The sequence below is a fragment of the Podarcis liolepis genome (genome assembly GCF_965112155.1).
Source record: "Podarcis liolepis genome assembly, chromosome: 17".
Classification (NCBI taxonomy): domain Eukaryota; kingdom Metazoa; phylum Chordata; class Lepidosauria; order Squamata; family Lacertidae; genus Podarcis; species Podarcis liolepis.
In genome coordinates, this window is record NC_139571.1 from 33,616,553 (window position 1) to 33,634,707 (window position 18,155).

An 18,155-nucleotide genomic window follows, 5' to 3' on the forward strand; every position below is an offset into this window, starting at 1 on the left:
TTGTAATAGATGGATCTATTAGACCACTTTCAAAGGGAGCCCCGCACTGAGCCCATGGGAGTAGTTCACAATCTTGACATGACCGAAGCATGAATGACAGTGGACTGGCCTCCATCTTCTTGCAATGGTTTCAGCTGGCAAGAATGTGGAAGCTCACACACACACACACACACACACACAACCACAACATTTTGGAACTTACATCCATCTCCTAACTTCACCTTACCCTTCCAAATGGTTTTTTTTTTTTTTATCCAGGTGGGTCAAAGAAGAGCCAGTATTAACCCCAAGTACCAAACTGACCAAAGGTGTCAATTTTATTTTCATACAACAACAAAAAACATTCAGTGCCCTCATTATTATCACCATCCCTCCATCTTGTCCGCTTAACATATCAGAGGCAACCTTATCATGAAACAGCAGCAAAGACACTTGGAGAAGGAGAAGTGTGGACTGCAATACAAACAAACAAAAAATCCACACTACTTAAAATTGCAAAAAAAAAAAGTATTCCTTATAAATACTCTTATTTGTTGGGAATACATGCTAGCTAGCAGGAGAGGCCGGTCAACAGTTCTGTGTGAAGCATGAGGGGACGGGGGACGGGGGCAAGACTCACTTGAGAAGTGTCATGATTGAAGATGATGGAGTTGAGGTCCCCACAGTTGTAATGCTTGATAAGGTCCTCTGTTGTATAAGGGATCTGCAGGCTGCCTGCTCGGAGATTCTCTTGCTGCAAAAGAGTCTGATTCAAAGCAAAGATCACCTAGGCAAGGGGGAAAGGAGGAAAAGGCAGAGTTCCCCATAAGTCCTTAAATGCATTAGCTAAGAAATATATATATATATAAAAGGATAAAAATCTTAGCTAAACCCTGCATGTATCTTTAACCACCCAAACCTCCAATTAACAGAAAGATCATTTTTATCAACATGTGAAGTACTATGGCTTAACACCAATAAATCTCCTAATGACCTAACAATTAGGATGCATGAGCCATTTACTGGTTTACAAGACTGACTAGCTTTTTTGGAGGAAGATGTATATGGGATGTAATCCACTGGGAACAGTCAAGTACTGTACAACATTCCTTGTTTTCCTATAATGGATGTTGGGTCATGCCAGTTGAAAACTTCCTGTTTCCTCCTGGGCTGGAACATCCTTCCTTTTGCTTGTGACTAGCAGTGGGCGTGACCTTACCTGTCCAGGTAATAAAAGGACAAGGAATGCTGCCACACTCTCTCTTTTTCCATCTTCCTTTCGTCATGTGAACTGCAGTTACTGCTAGCTTGCAGTCACTGCGATTATTCCCCCATATGGGGTAGAGCCACATGTATATACTTGTAATTAAGTCTGCCTTCAGGAATCTAACTGTGAACTGATGTAAGTAAACTTTTATTGACTTTAAATAAGATTGCTGTGTCTTTATTCTTTTTAAGAGGGATAAAAGAGAACTTACCAGGAACATGCAATTCAATACTGAATTGTATGATAGTGAGAGGCTTACACAAGCCTGCAACCAGCTATCTGCTGTGCGTTAAAGGGGGAATGTAAACTCTGCTAAGTCAAGGAACTTGCTAACGCAAGTTAGGAAGGATATTAATAATATATCCTCTCCTGCCTCCCTGAACATTCCCACAATGTGCACTGTATGCTTCTTATGGCCACACTATGTGTTGCTTGCAGTTGTGGGGAGATTTCCCTAGGGGGTTTTTTCTTGAAAGTTTTTTGTTTTGTTTTCTTTTATTTGCTTTTTTTGAAAGGCTACAGTCTTGAGTATTATTATTATTATTATTATTACTTGAATTTATATACTGCCCTATACCCTGGGGTCTCAGGGCGGTTCACAGAGCAGAGCCCTATAGAAAAATAAGGGATATTTAATTCTCTCCTCTCCCCCCCCCCACTAGAAACTGTTCTTCTCCCCTCCACAGCTGCCTCTCTTACGTAACAGAGGAAGGATATTGGGACCTGTATGTAGAGATTGGTGTGTCTTCCTGTGTAGGGAGGGGGAAGAGGGATATAAGGGCAACTTGTAAGCAAAAGCAAGACAAGGATGTAGATGTCCAAAAAAGGGGGGGGGGATTAAGCAGACTGTCCCCTTTCACCATTACTCTGCTCATGATTGCAACCTGCCTTTTTGCTTAACATGAAAAATTACATTAATGAGAGAGGGGGGGTTTGCTGATTAGCTGTTCACCTCAAGTTTGATTATCAGTACAAGTTTATTGCATGAGAAGTTGAAGAAGCGGTTTTAATTTGGTAGCAGCTGCGCTAGGGACAGTATTACATCAGCATATTGATTTTGACTTTTCTGTTACTAATACGTCGAATAGTTTCCCACAAAGAATACAATGTTCAGAACGCACCAGGAAACCCACTAATCAATTTGTTAATATTTTTATCTTACACCTATAGGCTTCCATGGTTCTCCATTTTTCTGTTGCATTGTGCAGTTCTCATTCCACACTGGGGCTTGCTTAAAACTAGGTATCCTTTCTAAAACGGCAATTCCGGGAGCAAGTTCCATTGAACATACCAGCATTTATGTCCAAAGGTTGTACTGAACAAACCTTTACTCAGAGGAGACCCACTGAAATTAATGCACCTAAGTTAGCCATGGCCATTCATTTCAGTGGGTCTACTCTTGAGTAAAACATAGTTGAATATCACCCTGAGTAACCACACATAGGATTCTGCTGCGAATAGAAGCAGAATCCCATGTAGATGAAGTCATAGTTCACTGTATGTGTGTGCGTGTACCATTGCAACCCGATAGCACCTACATGGGGTACAATATGGCTTATCAAAAGCAGTGAATAAGGTTGCAGTTAAAGAACTGATATTCTTTTACGTTCTGTAAACAGTGGTCCCTTTATGGCAGATGGATCACACAAAGCTAATAGCTGTTATAAATGGAAGGCCTTTATGCAGAAGCAAAACCTAAAAGCTTCCCAGTATAGTTTGTTCTAGCAAACGTTATCATGTTGGGCGATTGCGATACCAGGTGCAGCGTCAAACAGTGTGCCCTTTGTGAAGAGTTTATCTTTGGTACACAGTTAAGTGACCTACAGTCAAAGGCTTTCATAACAAGGGAAAATTCCAGAGCCTGTGAATTCTAAAAGGTGTTGCTGTTTTTTCCTTTGTCAAAAGGTTTTGACCAATGGAAAGGGGAGACGGAACGGATAAAATGCAAACTAAATCGAGAAGTGGGTCCCAAAAATTAACGCAGTGTCAAAAGTCCAAATCCTTAAGTTTCCTTTTTCATGATTAGCTTCAAAAAGAAAATTCCAATAAGGAAAGCGACAACTTAGCATTTCTATAGTGCTTTGAGAGTCCATTTCATACACATTACTTTAACAAGCTTTATATCAACCCCTTAAATAGATTAGCATTATCCTTATATTGCAGATGATGGCTGGGGGATAACATTTTGCCTAAGGCTACCTAGTGAGGCAAAAATGTGAACTGGTACTATCCTGAAGGGGCGTCTCCACCCCCATCGTTCAGCCCGGACACTGAGGTCCAGCACCGAGGGCCTTCTGGCGGTTCCCTCACTGCGAGAAGCAAAGCTACAGGGAACCAGGCAGAGGGCCTTCTCGGTAGTGGCGCCCGCACTGTGGAACACCCTCCCACCAGATGTCAAAGAGAACAACAACTACCAGACATCTGAAAGCATCCCTGTTTAGGGGAGCTTTTAATGTTTGATGTATTACGGTATTTTAATATTTTGTTGGAAGCCGTCCAGAGTGGCTGGGGAAGCCATAAATAATATATTATTATTATTATTATTATTATTATTATTATTATTATTATTATTATTATTATTATCCTTGTTCATAGGACAGTCAAACAAGGCCGCTACACTATTCTACCTCTAAACAACTTAATTATAGCAGATAGATAGATTTGATAGATGGTAGATAGATAGATAGATAGATAGATAGATAGATAGATAGATAGATAGATAGATAGATAAGGGATGAGGTTAGGGATGAGGAATTCAAGAGACGCAATCTCTTCCAGCTGATCCTCCACTGGCCATATGACACCCAAGGCGTGGCCAATGCAAAAGTGGGTGTGGCCAAAGTGGGTGTGGCAACCTCCACCCCTCCCCCAATCAACAAACAGTACACATCTCCCCACATGCACACACAAAACATGTGCCACATCTGTATAATATTCCCTTCCGCAGCTGTACTCCCCCCCCCAAAAAATAAATATTCTTTCACTCTGCCCTACTTTCACAGGATACACCACCCTGAGCTCTTCACAGAAAGAACAGGATTCTAAAAGGAAACGATCCTGCTCCGCAGTAGTTTGTGAACCATGTAAGACTGACCTTTGCAAGAAGCTGGCTCTGTTTAAAATGAATTTAACCAACTCTTTAGAAATTACCAGCAGAGTGGAGCAAGTCCACAAGTCTGCTGTCCCAAAAATGTTTGAATAAAGAACTTTGCAGGTTTTAATTTTGACTAAACATGCAGCATGAAATAAGTTAGCGTGTAGAAGTTAAGAACATATACTAGATTGACGTACCACACCGACTTCAGCTCCAGGATCAAACCAGACCTGGTGTTGCTACATCTGAGATCAGAATTCCAGCAGTTTTTTTAATACAATACAATAAAATAAAGTTTTAAAAGTGCAATGGGCACATGTGTGTATAACTGGAGCAAGCGCATGGCATTGGAGAAATGATATCAACTCCCCTCCTCTCAGCAGTTTCCCCAGTTAAAATGCTTCCTCTGTGTATAGGTAAATAGGTAAAGGACCCCTGGACGGTTAAGTCCAGTCAAAGTTGACTATGGGGTTGTGACACTCATCTTGCTTTCAGGCCGAGGGAGCAGGCGTTTGGCCACAGACAGGTTTCCAGGTCATGTGGCCAGCATGACTAAACCGCTTCTGGTGCAACGGAACACCGTGACAAGGAAACACCATTTACCTTCCCGCCAGAGCGGTACCTATTTATCTACTTGCGCTGGCATGCTTTCAAACTGCTAGGTTGGCAGAAGCTGGGACAGAGCAACGGGAGCTTACTCCATCACAGGGATTCGAACCACCAACCTTCCAATTGGCAAGCTCAGGAGGCTCAGTGGTTTAGACCACAGCGCCACCATATAGGTACCATATACACTACTTACATTTTGCCCAATGGGCAACTGGCAGCTCTGAGGTGCATTTATTTAGGGAAATGGCACACAAGGATGAGTTAAGCTTCCTGTCCTAGCACCTTGCTCCCAATATGAATCAGGAGTGTTGACATGTATTTAAATCCATAAAATGTAAAAATAAATAATGTATATTTTTAACTCCTTGTTTACGTATACAGCTGTGCACCTCAGATATTATTTTCTCCACCCCATGCCTATCCAAATAGTTTTCCTCATCTCCTTGCCTCCTTCCACACCTATCTTCTAAACCACTTTGCCTACCTGAATTGTAAACATTTCATGGCTTAGGCCTGGTTTGTACTTGCCTCTCTCACACACACCTCCTTCCCCTACCACAAAGTGCCCTTGTGTCCCACACGAAGCCACAGCCACACTTCCCCAGTGTCCCTCACTTAACATTACATTACACTCCCTCCCTATATTTAACTTTCTCTCACGGCAGGTCCGCACTGAGCCTGGGCATGGCAAACACTGGCCACAAAAATTACAAACCTGTCACACAACTCATGGGTAAGAGCGCATCCTAGATGTTCCCTTTGACCTAACACAACAATTTCCAAAAAAAGATGTAGTGCAAACAGAGTAAGTTTTCCTCAAAAGCAGCCCAGAAAATCTGTGGATGAAAAATGCACCGTGCCACTCAACTTCCCCATCATACATTTTATAAAGTTCACAATAAGCCATATAATATCCTTTCTATTCCAAATTCCTCATGGACCACCCTCGAACCTACCTCCCCTACACTGCCAAATTAGAAAATAGTTCAAAAGACCGATTTCATACTATAAGATACAGATCCTGGTCTCCCTGCCCATCCACATTTTTCATTATAATGTCGGTATTTGATTCAGTGGACACACCCTTAAAGCAAGGTGACAACTTGGGTCCTTTAACAGAATCATTCTTGCAGCTGTATAATACTCTATTTTGGGTAAGCAGAAAGTCTCAAGTCTTTCAGAGAAGTACTTGGGGTGAAACTGGTTATAATGTCCTGGGACGGCAGGAAATACAACAGAATTTACAAACATTATATGCCATGCATGCCATTTCATGGTTGAGCCTGCTACAAAGAATCCAGTGTACTAATTATAGCCCCAGATGAAAAGTGGCCATCGACACATGTCCTGCATAAGCAATTTTGCAACAGTAAAGCAGATTTTCGATACTGGGAAATCTATTCCCAATAGATGTTCTGCATATAGGTAGCTCTGCTACTCACTAACAGAAAAGTGAAGGGAAGTTAGGCAAGGAAGAAGTAGTCAGCTGGAAAGTGTGAACTGACTAACCAGAATATATACTACACTTTTACAACAACAACAAAACCCCACACAACTGTTGTTATTGTTATCCCCTGAATAAACTGCACAGAATACAGATTCCTCCCCCCCCCCCCTTTGCTCCCTTACACTGTGATGCATTTGTTATTCCAAAACCTTCCTGGGACTGGCTTGCAGGAAGCCAAGCCAAGTTTGTTGCCTTTTCAAAAATATTTCTCACCCCCCACCCCACCCACAACCCGAACAAGGATGCACCATCCCTACTAAAATGCATTCACACCAACATCAAAGCATCTTCTGAAAGGATGCACTGGGAGAACAAAAGTAACAACTTTATTTGAAACCTTCCCCCACAAACACACACACCCCAACTCCCTATTTCCACCACAATCTCTCCCTCCTCCCTGTCCCCAATTTTTGGTAGTGTGGAAAAAATTGATTAAGCTTTGTAGTCAACATAGTGCTCCAGGCTTCATTCTCCTGGCTGAGATTTCTTCAGCTGTCAGGCCAGGGGTGGGGAGACACTTGTCCCTTTTGCCAGCATTGTTGGAGCAGCCTGCTAGGCCAAGGGGGTGGGGTATGAGAGGGTTAGAGCCCGGCAGATGCCTTTTTTGTCAAAGACAAAAGACCCCCAGCCATCCTCTCCACTTTTCATCACTTTCATCCAGGCCGGATCAAAGCACTGCTCTGCATATGAAAGGGCCCCGGCATTATGCGCCTCAAATTAGCCTATCGCCACCCCGCTAGCCTCTGAGGCCTTTCAACAAAAGCTCCCACATCTGTTCCATCCGATCTGTTTGCCTCATCTTCTCGCTCAGAGTGTGTTGTGCGTGTTTGTTTCTTCCCCACCCTCCCTTTGGAAAGCAATTCAGCTCCCTGAATTATAGTTCAGGGAGAGAAGGTCTTCCTCTCCTCTCCGCTGTTTTTAATAGTCTCTAGGGATCGTTTCGACCTGCCATACTCACTCGAGCCACTCACGCTGTGGGTACTCTGGCACAATGGATCCGTTTCTGCACTCGCCTTTCTTCACCTGACGCAGGAGACCCGGGCGCCGAATGTTGCAAGCGAAGGCCGCTAGCCCTGAATCAAAGCGATCCTCGAATCAAAGGCAGGGTGGCTATGAAAGTCAATAATCCTCTTTTGTCATGGTAATGGTTCGTGCCAAGCACTGAGAAGAAAAGCGGGACTCTCTGCTTAGATGCTGTGCACTTCCTTAGATGTGCTACGCCGGCCGCTCAGCTGCTTTTGAAGCCCTGCTCAAAGCCTATAACCTGAACTTTCCTCAGACCCGGCGAAGACCCACCCAGGGCAAAAATGAGGGAAAGGGCCAGGCAAGATTTCAGAGCGGATCCCTTTTTTTAAAAAAAATATAACTTCATGCGCCATGGGTATATATGGATGCTACACCGGAATTTCCAGTCTACAATTCACAATTCACAAATATATTTATCGAATTTTTATCTCCTGCTGAAAGGTTTTGTGCGCTTGGCTCTCTAAAACGGAATGAAGGGCAGTGTCTCACTTTATACGGCATACAGGATTGCCGTGGATAAAACGGGGCTTCCCACAGTAACTACATAGATGTGAGTGAACAATTGTGGTAGCTCCTCAGTTGGTTGGAGTGTGGTGCTGATAACGTCAAGGTTTCAGGTTTGATCCGCATACGGGACAGCTGCGTTGCAGGGGGTTGGACTAGATGATCCTCAGGGTCTCTTCCAACTCTACGATTCTAGGATACACATGTTCTCACTGTACATACATGGTTTGGGGGCCCTGACTGGACCAGCTCTCCAAGGGCACATATACAGTTGCTTAAGGATGCATATTGTCAATCACTCTCTTCATATTTGCTGCTCAAGACTCTCAGGTAAACCAAATAAGACTGTTACATAAACAGGTAGAGACGCTCTCTCTGAGAATTCTGTGGAGGTTGTGCAAATACAGTGGTACCTCAGGTTAAGAACTTAATTCGTTCTGGAGGTCTGTTCTTAACCTGAAACTGTTCTTAACCTGAGGTACCACTTTAGCTAATGGGGTCTCCCACTGCTGCCGCACCGCCGGAATCTGATTTCTGTTCTCATCCTGAAGCAAAGTTCTTAACCCGAGGTACTATTTCTGGGTTAGCGGAGTCTGTAACCTGAAGTATCTGTAACCTGAAGCGTCTGTAACCCGAGGTACCACTGTACGCAAGTTCACCCCAAATCTTGCAAGCCAATCCCTGGAATACAGCTGCACATAACAGCATCATGTACAAAATAAGCAGCAAGCCATCACATTTTAAGCCCTCTTGTTCTATGTTTACTCATTAAGCCAAACTGGCAGAAAAGCAAGATTATCTTGCATTCAGTTTGAACTAAGAAATTGCTTTCCAGAGATATATTTATTTTTATGCACCCAATTTTTTAAAAAATGCATGATTCAATTTCCAATGCACATTAAAGCATAGAAGTAATAGGTGAGCTGTTGTCCTGCTATTTATGTATTTATTTCATTTTACCCTCACCCTTTAGCCCTAAAATGGGGATGTCCAAGTAGAGGTTAGCCCACCTTCCATATAGAGGGTGAGCGGGCAAATTGTTTTTTTCCTCACCTGCCAACACTGTCCCCAAAGTTCAACACATTCTCTACAGGAGGCAATGGCAGCCATTTCGTTTATACAAGGAAAAGTCAAGGGATACAACTCAAGGGAATCATAGATGGGTCTCTGCCCTCCAATGGCTGCATCAGCCGGCCAGGCTCCCGCCGCTCATGCACCCCGGGTTCCGACAGCCACCGCTACACCACTGGAAGGATGTTAAACCTGCCTCAGTAACAGCAGTATCTGGTGCCTGGCTGTCTTAAGCATATCCGGCGCCATGGTGCTAATACTCCTCCAGCGCCCCCCGTTTCCCAGGACCCCAAAGTTGTTGACAGCATGTAGCCTTGAGCGTGGAGATCTTTCAAGGTAGAGTGGATGGGGGGGGAGCGGTGGTAGAGTCCTGTTTATTATGCACAGAGCTTGGGGTGCAAGCACACACCACGCAGCCAAGGAGGTAGTGTGTCGCGGAGCCAGCGGAGTGAGCTCCGGACTGCGGGAAAGCATCCAGAGCCTTCCCGCCTCCGACGGGCGCTGGAGGTGCGCAGGCACCAAGCCCCCACTCCGCCTCCCTTACCTCCCCGCTCTCCCCTCCCCGGACTCTCCGCCTGGCGCCCTCCACTGCTTGGCGCCCTGGCTCACCGCACCACTACACCCAATGGTAAAGATGTCCCTGGTCTGGTGTGAGAGCCATGCTTTGCAGTTTCTCAAATGCGCTAAAGATTGCATCCTGCTTATCTTGTCACAAAAACAAACAAACAGTGGGAGACACCTGCACAGCCCCACTTTGGGTTTTCTTTCCTGGTCACAGAGTGTGACAGGAGTTTTGGAAACCAACTGTATACACATCACTATGCTGATGTCACACAACTCTATTTTGCTATAATATCTGAATCAGGAGGGGCTGTGCAGGACCCGGGCTGGTGCCTGGAGTCAATGGCGGGATTGAGGAGGGAAAATAAGATGAGTCTGAATCCTGGCAGGACAGGACTTCCAAGATTAAATTACTGCAATGTATTCTATGTGGGGCTTTCCTCGAGTTTGACCAGAAATTGCAGTTAGTGCAGAATGAAAAATAATAGCTTAAAGGTCCCGGGCCCTAAGGAAGCCAGACTATCCTCAACCAGGGCCAGGGCTTTTTCAGTGATGGCTCTGACCTGGTGGAACACTCTGTCCCTCAAGATTAGGGCCCTGCAGGGCTTTATCTCCTTCCGCAGGGCTAAGACAGAGCTATTCCGCCTGGCCTTCAATTTGAATGAACCTGATCCTCTATTACCTTTTCCCTTTCCTCTTCTATGAAGAAACCCTTTCTGGGACCCCACATTTAAATTCTTCCCTGGTCTCCTTGCTGGCCCTAGTAGGACCAACTTGGCCAGTTAGCCCTGGTGGTCTATTGACTGGGGTCCCCCCCCCCAAAAAAATGAGCCCTGAATTTTTAAATTTTATTGATATTGATGCTACGTTATATGTTGTATTCTATGCTGTTTTTAAGTCACATTTTAATCAATGTTTTATATTTGCTGTTAGCCACCCTGAGCCTGGTTTTTAAACCGTGAAAGGCGGGGTATAAATACCGGTAAATTTTTGTTGTTGTTGTTGTTGCTGGCAGGAGAAAGATCCTATCAGAATGTAACACCTCAGCTCAGATATCTGCACTAATCTGTCACCAGGCCAACTCCAAAGCGTTACTATTGGTGTATATTGCCTTTAATGACTTGGGGTGGTTACTGGGGGGGGGGGGCGTTTGCCTTACCCCACCCACATGAGATCATTCAGCTGCTTCAATCTGCAGAACTGTTACAGGTGCCACAGAACACTTGTTCTGCGACTGTCAGAAACTGATATTTTTGTTTGGTGGCATCTACATTTTGCAACTCCTCGCCTATCGGCAACAAGGGGCCTTTGATGTATTCCTTTCAGGACCTGCTTTAAAAATAATAACGCAAGCCTATCCAGACATGTAGACGCTGGTGTGTTTTAAACTTTTCGCTAGTATATTTCCCTGCTTCTGCTCCGGTTTTTTTTGACTGCCACTGGAGGTAGGAAACCTTAACTCACATTTCAATGCTATCCAGAGATGAGTTAAGTTGACTAAATGCTGTGGAGAGGGTGGGAAAACTCAACTGTTAAGTTGTGGGTGAACATATCAGACGACACAGCGATTCTTCCAAAGCAGCTCTTTATTTGTAAGCTGGAACAGAACTGAACTGAAGAGCTCAGTCAGCCTGCTTATATAGAGCTCCAGAACAACGTAACTGTAGCAACTTTCTAAAACTATCCAATCACTGAACGTCACTTTCGATCCTTCATTTGCATAACTATCTACAGTATCCCCCTGCTGGCCCAGGGTGAGAACTTCAGTACATAACATCAACATTAGTCATTTTGGAAAGCAGGGCTATGTCTTTTGTGAAATGCAATTGTTAGGAAACTGTCCTTACTATGAGGTGCTGCTGGTTTCGCAAAACCCCATAGACAGGGGCGCAGCTAGTTGCTCTGGCACCTGGAGGGGAAGGGACGGGGCAATCCGTGCACAGGGGCAGGGTGGTGATCCACCCAGGGGGGCGGTGCTACGAGCTGCCCATGGAGTCCATGGGCAGCGTGGGGGCCGAGCCACCGTGTCACTCCCAGGGCGCACCGCAGGCCAGGCCCCACGGTAAGTGCCACCCCCCATGGTGTACCATTTTGTCACCACCTCAGGGATGACAGCCAGGGCGGCCCACATCTCCTGCACCCCTCTTCCCTGCCCATGGAATAGAAATGTCAAATCTTCAGTCTTTATGATCATAAACTGGGAGGTAGGGTTTTTGTGTGTGTGTGTGCTTGAGACAATTTTGAATGACGGGAGTAGAGTCCAAGGCAGCTACTAACAACATTACCCCGCCTGGTAAATGGCAGGCATTGTGAAGGAGCTGTCAGAATACCTTTGGCCATGACACCTGCAGGCACTTTAACGCCCTCTCAGTCTGGAGAGGCTCTGCTTACAATTACTACAAATAAATCCAGCATTAGCGATCGCAAGGAAAGGGAACTTGACTTAATTGCACCCCCATTTTAAAATGAAGTAAAGATGTAGCTCAAGGACATTAGCGCGAAGCCCACTTTGAACAGCACATTACAAAAGAGACTCTCACCCAAATTGCTAACAATCAAAATCAAATACCCATTTTCAAGGATAACTTCTTTTGTGCAGGAGAAATAAGCAAGGAAAACCAATTGCATTTGTGTTATTATTTCAAAACAGGTCTGCTAAGTGTTCAAGGAACTATTCCTAATTGTCAAATAGCCTTTCACAAGTATCTATTTGCCTGAGAACTTCAGATAAAATCTTTAGCATTCCATTAAATGATTTTTTTTAAAGGAATGAAATGTCAGGCTTGTTGACATTGAAGTTCCAATATTTAGCACCATTACTGGAACTCATGGGGTGATTTTCTTTTTGAAAGAGGAATTATCATTTGAGCACACAAACAGGTGAAAAGGTGGTATCTACAGCAGCTACCCATGCAACTTTTCCATTTATGATTCTTTGGATCAGCAAAGATCAACCTTGGGGAGGGTGTTCGCACAGTAGAACCAGCATGACCAATGGTTAGGGGTGATGGGAGTTGCAGCCCAGCAACAACTGAAAGGCCACAGATTCCCCTTCCCTAATATCTCTTCCAGAGTAAAAATATCAGCCAGCATCAGAACCACTGGCCCTAGAAAGCTTACAGTAAGCTAAAATAATCAATTTATACCTAAACTGAATGAAAAATAATAATCCGAGAGGCCAAGTACCCGAATTTACTAAGGACAGTCATCTGTTTTTAGGGCTCTGGTCCAAGTTCAGATTAGAGAGACAGAACCGTAATAAGATTGCCGAGGCCTTGAAGCTGCCCATCAACAGCTAGCAGCCCCAGGGCAGCAGACTGAGTAAGCACACAGGTCACCCTCTTCCCACTGTAATGAATCACAGAATCAAAGAATTGGAGAGTTGGAAGGGACACCAAAGGATCATCTAGTCCAACCCCCTGCAAGGCAGAAATATGCAGATGTCCCTTATGGGGATCGAATCTGCAACCTTGGCATTATCAGCACCACGCTCTAACCAACTGAGCTATCCAGGCTGTATTAATATATTGCATTTTTATTTAAATTAAATTCTTTCTAAATATCCATCTTGACATTTATTAAATTTATATCCTGCACTTCCCACCGAAGGAGCACAGATGAAGAGGAATGTAAATGAACAAATGCAAATCTGCCCTGTCTTTTGGTGACAGGTTTCCTCCTTTGCGGCAGTTCATACGCAACCACCCTAAAAGTAACAAACAATTGCAACGAAATGAGGATCCTCTCAGTTTCTGCTGCCCAGACAGAGCTTCACAGAACACCAGCTTTGATGAAACTTTTCTCCATTCGGATAGCCTCGGAAGGGCACACCAAAACATTATCCTTCCCCACAAAAAACATGAAATATAATGTCGGCAGAAGCTCATTTACAAAGGTAGACAGATACTCCATGTAAACATCTAACACACAGGACACTAAAATGTTCAGAGTTTGTATGTTTTAGTTCAGCCCTTTTGTTGTTAACTTCACCACCAATGGATTAAGATTAGCAATGGGTATTAAACTATGCAACACAATTTCCCTGAGCCTTCATTGATTGTGCATTCTGAAGTAGCAGAGGAGAGGGGGTCACATCACATCTCTTAGCTAACTTCCACCACTTCTCTACAACTGACCCATTCAGTTTTGCACAGGGAAGCAACGCTGAGGAGTTAGCTCCACCACCTGTCCTAAGACTGCATCTTAGATCCTGTCTGAGATCTTCCAGAGCACAGAAGAGTTGAGTGGCAAAAGCACAGGGGAAGAAGTGTGGAAAAGACACTGCTTTAAGGTTCATGCTGCACAGGTTAGACATTTGAACACCAAAGCGCAAACATCTCATTTATGGATTGAAAGCAACAGCAGCAGACAAGAACAATTTTATTCTCAGGAGGAATAAGCAGACATTGGCAATTTCTGCTCTTGTTTTTGTCAGAATTCTCCGACATCCTTTTACACCAAGTCACCTGCTTGGACGGGGCATGAATGTGAGCTGGGAACATCCCGGTTCAGCTTTCACCATGACCATGTGGGAGGTAATCCATTGGGAACAGTCAAGTTCAACATTCCTTGTTTTGCTAGAGTGGACACGCAAGGGAATGTTTGGTCTAGCCAGTCAAAACTTCCTGTTCCTCCTGGCCTGGAGCATCCTTCCTTGCATGTGACTAGTAGGTGGGCATAACCTTTCCAGACCTGGTATAAGGCCAAGTCATGCAGCCACCTCTCCTCTTTTCGACCTTCCTGTTCGTCCTCTGTCTGCTTTCTGAATCACCTGGACCGTACTGCTGGCTGCCACAGCAGTCCCCCAGGAAATCTCCCATATGGGGTAAACCTGTTTGTACATGTTTGTAACTTTAAGCCTTAAGCCTGCCTTCAGGGATCACACTGTGCTCTGCCTGATCGTAAGTAAAACTACTTTTTGTTACTTATGAGTAAGACTGTGGTGTCTTTATTCTTTTAGGAGGGATTCAAAAGGGGTCTTACCAGGAATATTAGAACATATCTCAATCTGGACAAGCCAGATTGAATTCCTTATTGTCTTAAGAAACTCACACGAGTTTGCAACCAGCTTTCTGCTGCGTAAGAAGGGGAATGCACTCTGCTAAGTGAAGAAACTTGCTAGTGCAAGTTAGGAAGGATATTAATAAACAATATATCCTCTCCTGCCACCCTCAACATTCCCACAGGTGTAGTTACGCCACTATTCTTTCAACCTGCAATATCAATTCCTATTTCTGATGGAAGTAACCATGGTTAGGGATTCAAAATGGTAGACATGAGGGAGGGACAACAAAAGCAACCTTAAGAAGGGGGGAACCCAAAGTGAATATCTTCTGTGGTCAAGGAATGGTGCCTTACTATTGGAGCAGGAAAAATAAAAACTGTGCAGCAAAGAGGAATAGAATTGAGTTTCCTAGGGAAAAAAAGGGCATGGCTGACTCTACAAGTGAACAGGAGCATTTCGTACTGCAACATTTCACTGCAGTTCCTTCATATAGGAATTATAACGCTGAACCTTACAGGTTTCTGTCAGGATTTCTATGTGAAGCATTCTGGAAAAGCACTTCATAAATATCACTATCACCATTATGTACAGGACAGATTCTCCACTACTTCAACCCAGCATAACTAACACATGTTTTACAGACAGAGAGTCTCGCTCAGAGTACAGCTGTAAGGAAAAACAACTGAAATCATAATTACAGATTGGCAGTGCTTCCATAATATACTGCAGGTGTCACTGTAGGCATGGAAATCCTAGTCTTTTTAACTCTGGGTGAATCCTGCACTTTTTACTTTTTTGGTAGGCAGTGTTTGCAGTGTCTCTTTTGTGTCTCAGCAGAATGGAGTGTTTCGCTTTAAATATTATTGGTGGTACTCTAGGCCCCCAGTCAGGTATCTCTCCCCTTTGTGTTCAATCAAGACTAGAACAAGATGGCAAGCAAGGGGTTTCAGATCCTTTCTTTAACGTACTGAATGAAATAGAAAATGAATTATAAAGTTTATCTTTTATTATTTCCCCATTCCCTCATGCAGTTAACACACCAGAACCTAAAGACCCTGGGTTTAGATCTCACCCTTCTAGATTAAACCTAATCTAGTTGCTGGATCTTCAAACCCTAAAAATACAGTATCACAAAATATAAATGAATACAGTCCATACAATGCTATCCGCAGAGTGTTTCAGGCAGCTTTCATGCAATGGGAGGAAGCTGCTTAAAACCAAAATCCACACATGAAAAACACCAGGAATCCCAGGACTACAACCAAAATACATGTTTCCAATTTAGATACACTGCCAGAAGTCATCTGGAGAGGTTGAGTATCACCAATACACAGATTATCATGACACCCATCTGTCCCCCACAATCAAATACAGTGGTACCTTGGGTTAAGAACTTGATTTGTTCTGGAGGTCCGTTCTTAACCTGAAACTGCTCTTAACCAGAGGCATCACTTTAGCTATTGGGGCCTCCCGCTGCTGCCGCTGCGCGATTTCTGTTCCTGAAGCAAAGTTCTTAACCTGAGGTACTATTTTTGTGTTAGTGGAATCTGTAACCTGAAGCGTCTGTAACCCAAGGTACCACTGTATAAGTAGGGTTGTGGGTGTTCTAAATCAGCATCTGGCTGTAGGCAGGACTTACTTTCAGCCAGAATTCACCGGAACTCAGTTTTGGCACCTCTCAGGTTGGCACCACTGCCATTGTAAGAGAACAAGGGAGGCGTTCATGGCGAGTCCTAGCACCTCTTTTTCTAGAAAAATAGCACTAGATGTAGTAATGGACAAGATCAATAAACAAGACTCAATCCAGAGAAGACAGTAGTGCTTTTTGTCCACAGCCAGCCGTTCCATTAGGAACTTGGTCCTCCAGCTGTTTTTGGACTACAACTCCCACCATCCCTAGCTAACAGGACCAGTGCCCAGGGATGATGGGAACTGTAGTCCCAAAACAGCTGGAGGGCCAAGTGTGGCCATCAGTGCATTAGGCAAACCAAGGCAACTGTCTTAGGCAGCAGGTGTGAGGAAATTGATGCTCCTTGACGGACCATCCCCACTCCATCCCACCTGGCCAGTCGTACGGCTCTCGATGTCTGCTTTCCCCTGCCAATCTCTAGGAAGATCCAAGGGGGACCTCAGGGCAAGGCATTCTGGACAAGGTGACCATGAAAGTGCCTGTGCTGACATTACACTGATTTGAAACCCCTCTGCTCCCAGGGATTTTAGGTACCATCAGCTGCAAACCACCGCAGCAGCACAGGCGCTTTCATGGCCACCCTGCTTAGCGTATACCTCACTCCAAGGACCCCAAAGGACCTTTTTTTGAGTGAAGAAGAATGGTGGAGGGCAGCTGAATCTCTTGGTGGGTGACAAGACGAGTGGCTCTGAAAAAGTTGTGCACCCCTCTTAATGATCAAGTCTGCAGGCTGGTTTCTCCCACTTGTTTCATCACCCCAAGCTCTCCAGAGAAGTCACTTGGCTTAACTAGCTGGGAGACAGCAGTTGGGAGTTTTGTCCAGCATCTGAGCTCCTTTCCCTTAGTGGGCCAAAAAGAAATATGAAAAATTAGCCCATGATTGTCCAGATGCTACAGCCTAGTCTGGTCTTGGTATGGGCCTTTCCAAGTGGCCGTTCCTAGTTGCTCCAGCTATCTATGGTTGCTTACTTTTCTTGATGGCACTAGGTCTAACATGACAGCTCTATAGATCCTGAGAGTGGGGAAATGGCCCCAAGATCTGTCCACTGTTGTTGGCTTCCTTGCTGCTCTCTGTTTAGAAGACAATATAGTGTGCACCTAACTTACTCTCAACTCAAGCTACCAATTCCTGAGTCATAAAGGCTGCCTATGAATAAAACAGCACATACAAATTCAGTCTAATTATGCTTTCTATCATATCCATTTATGGACAACTGAAACAATGGAAACGTGTCAAATCAGAAGGAAAATCTCAAGAAATAATTTGCAAAACCAGCTGTCCCAAATTCAATTCATCACAGAAGTGAGATTGATCCAGTCAGAATTTCTAGACACTTCCCTTGCAACTGCTTTACACATTCATTATTTGAAAAGCACACATTTGCAATCTAGATCGACATGAAACGAAGCCAGGAAAGGACCTGTTCTCTTGTTTGAATTATCTCAAACAAATCAGCAAGGGTTTGACATTCAGCCATTTGTTTCATCTGCCATTTGGATGCCACAGGCCTTGGTTGGAAGACCTCCAACAGCTCACTCAGCGACATGGCTTGAAAGCAGAGATCCCGGTGTGGCTTGAAACTGATATTGAGGTGTCAGACATGCAAGCCCACAATGATTTCACGACATGAAAGGAGTTAGTCAAGGAGTTTTTCCATGGCATTGGAGACCCATGTCGCTTGCACACATTCTCTCTCTTTCAGCACTCGCAATGTAAAGAGCATAGAGTGACATTTTGGATGGGGAGTTGGTGACCATTACAACCTGCACTAAACATTTTTTTCAGAGCTGTGTTTAAAAATATAACTAGCCAAGAAAAGTGCACCAATATAGAACAAACAA

The 18,155-nt window shown here is 44.3% G+C and overlaps 1 protein-coding gene across 5 annotated transcripts in view; it reads right to left on the minus strand.

The window, feature by feature from the left end:
* Nucleotides 1-18,155, minus strand: part of TRABD2A (TraB domain containing 2A) — a 72,872-nt gene that overhangs the window by 22,665 nt on the left and 32,052 nt on the right. For 4 of the 5 annotated variants that reach the window (XM_083481477.1, XM_083481475.1, XM_083481476.1 and 1 more), the window contains exon 3: nucleotides 620-766. The exons of the other annotated variant lie outside the window; for it this stretch is intronic. In XM_083481477.1, the coding sequence (XP_083337603.1) occupies nucleotides 620-766 (147 nt within the window). The remainder of the gene's footprint in view (nucleotides 1-619; nucleotides 767-18,155) is intronic. 5 annotated transcript variants of the gene reach the window in all.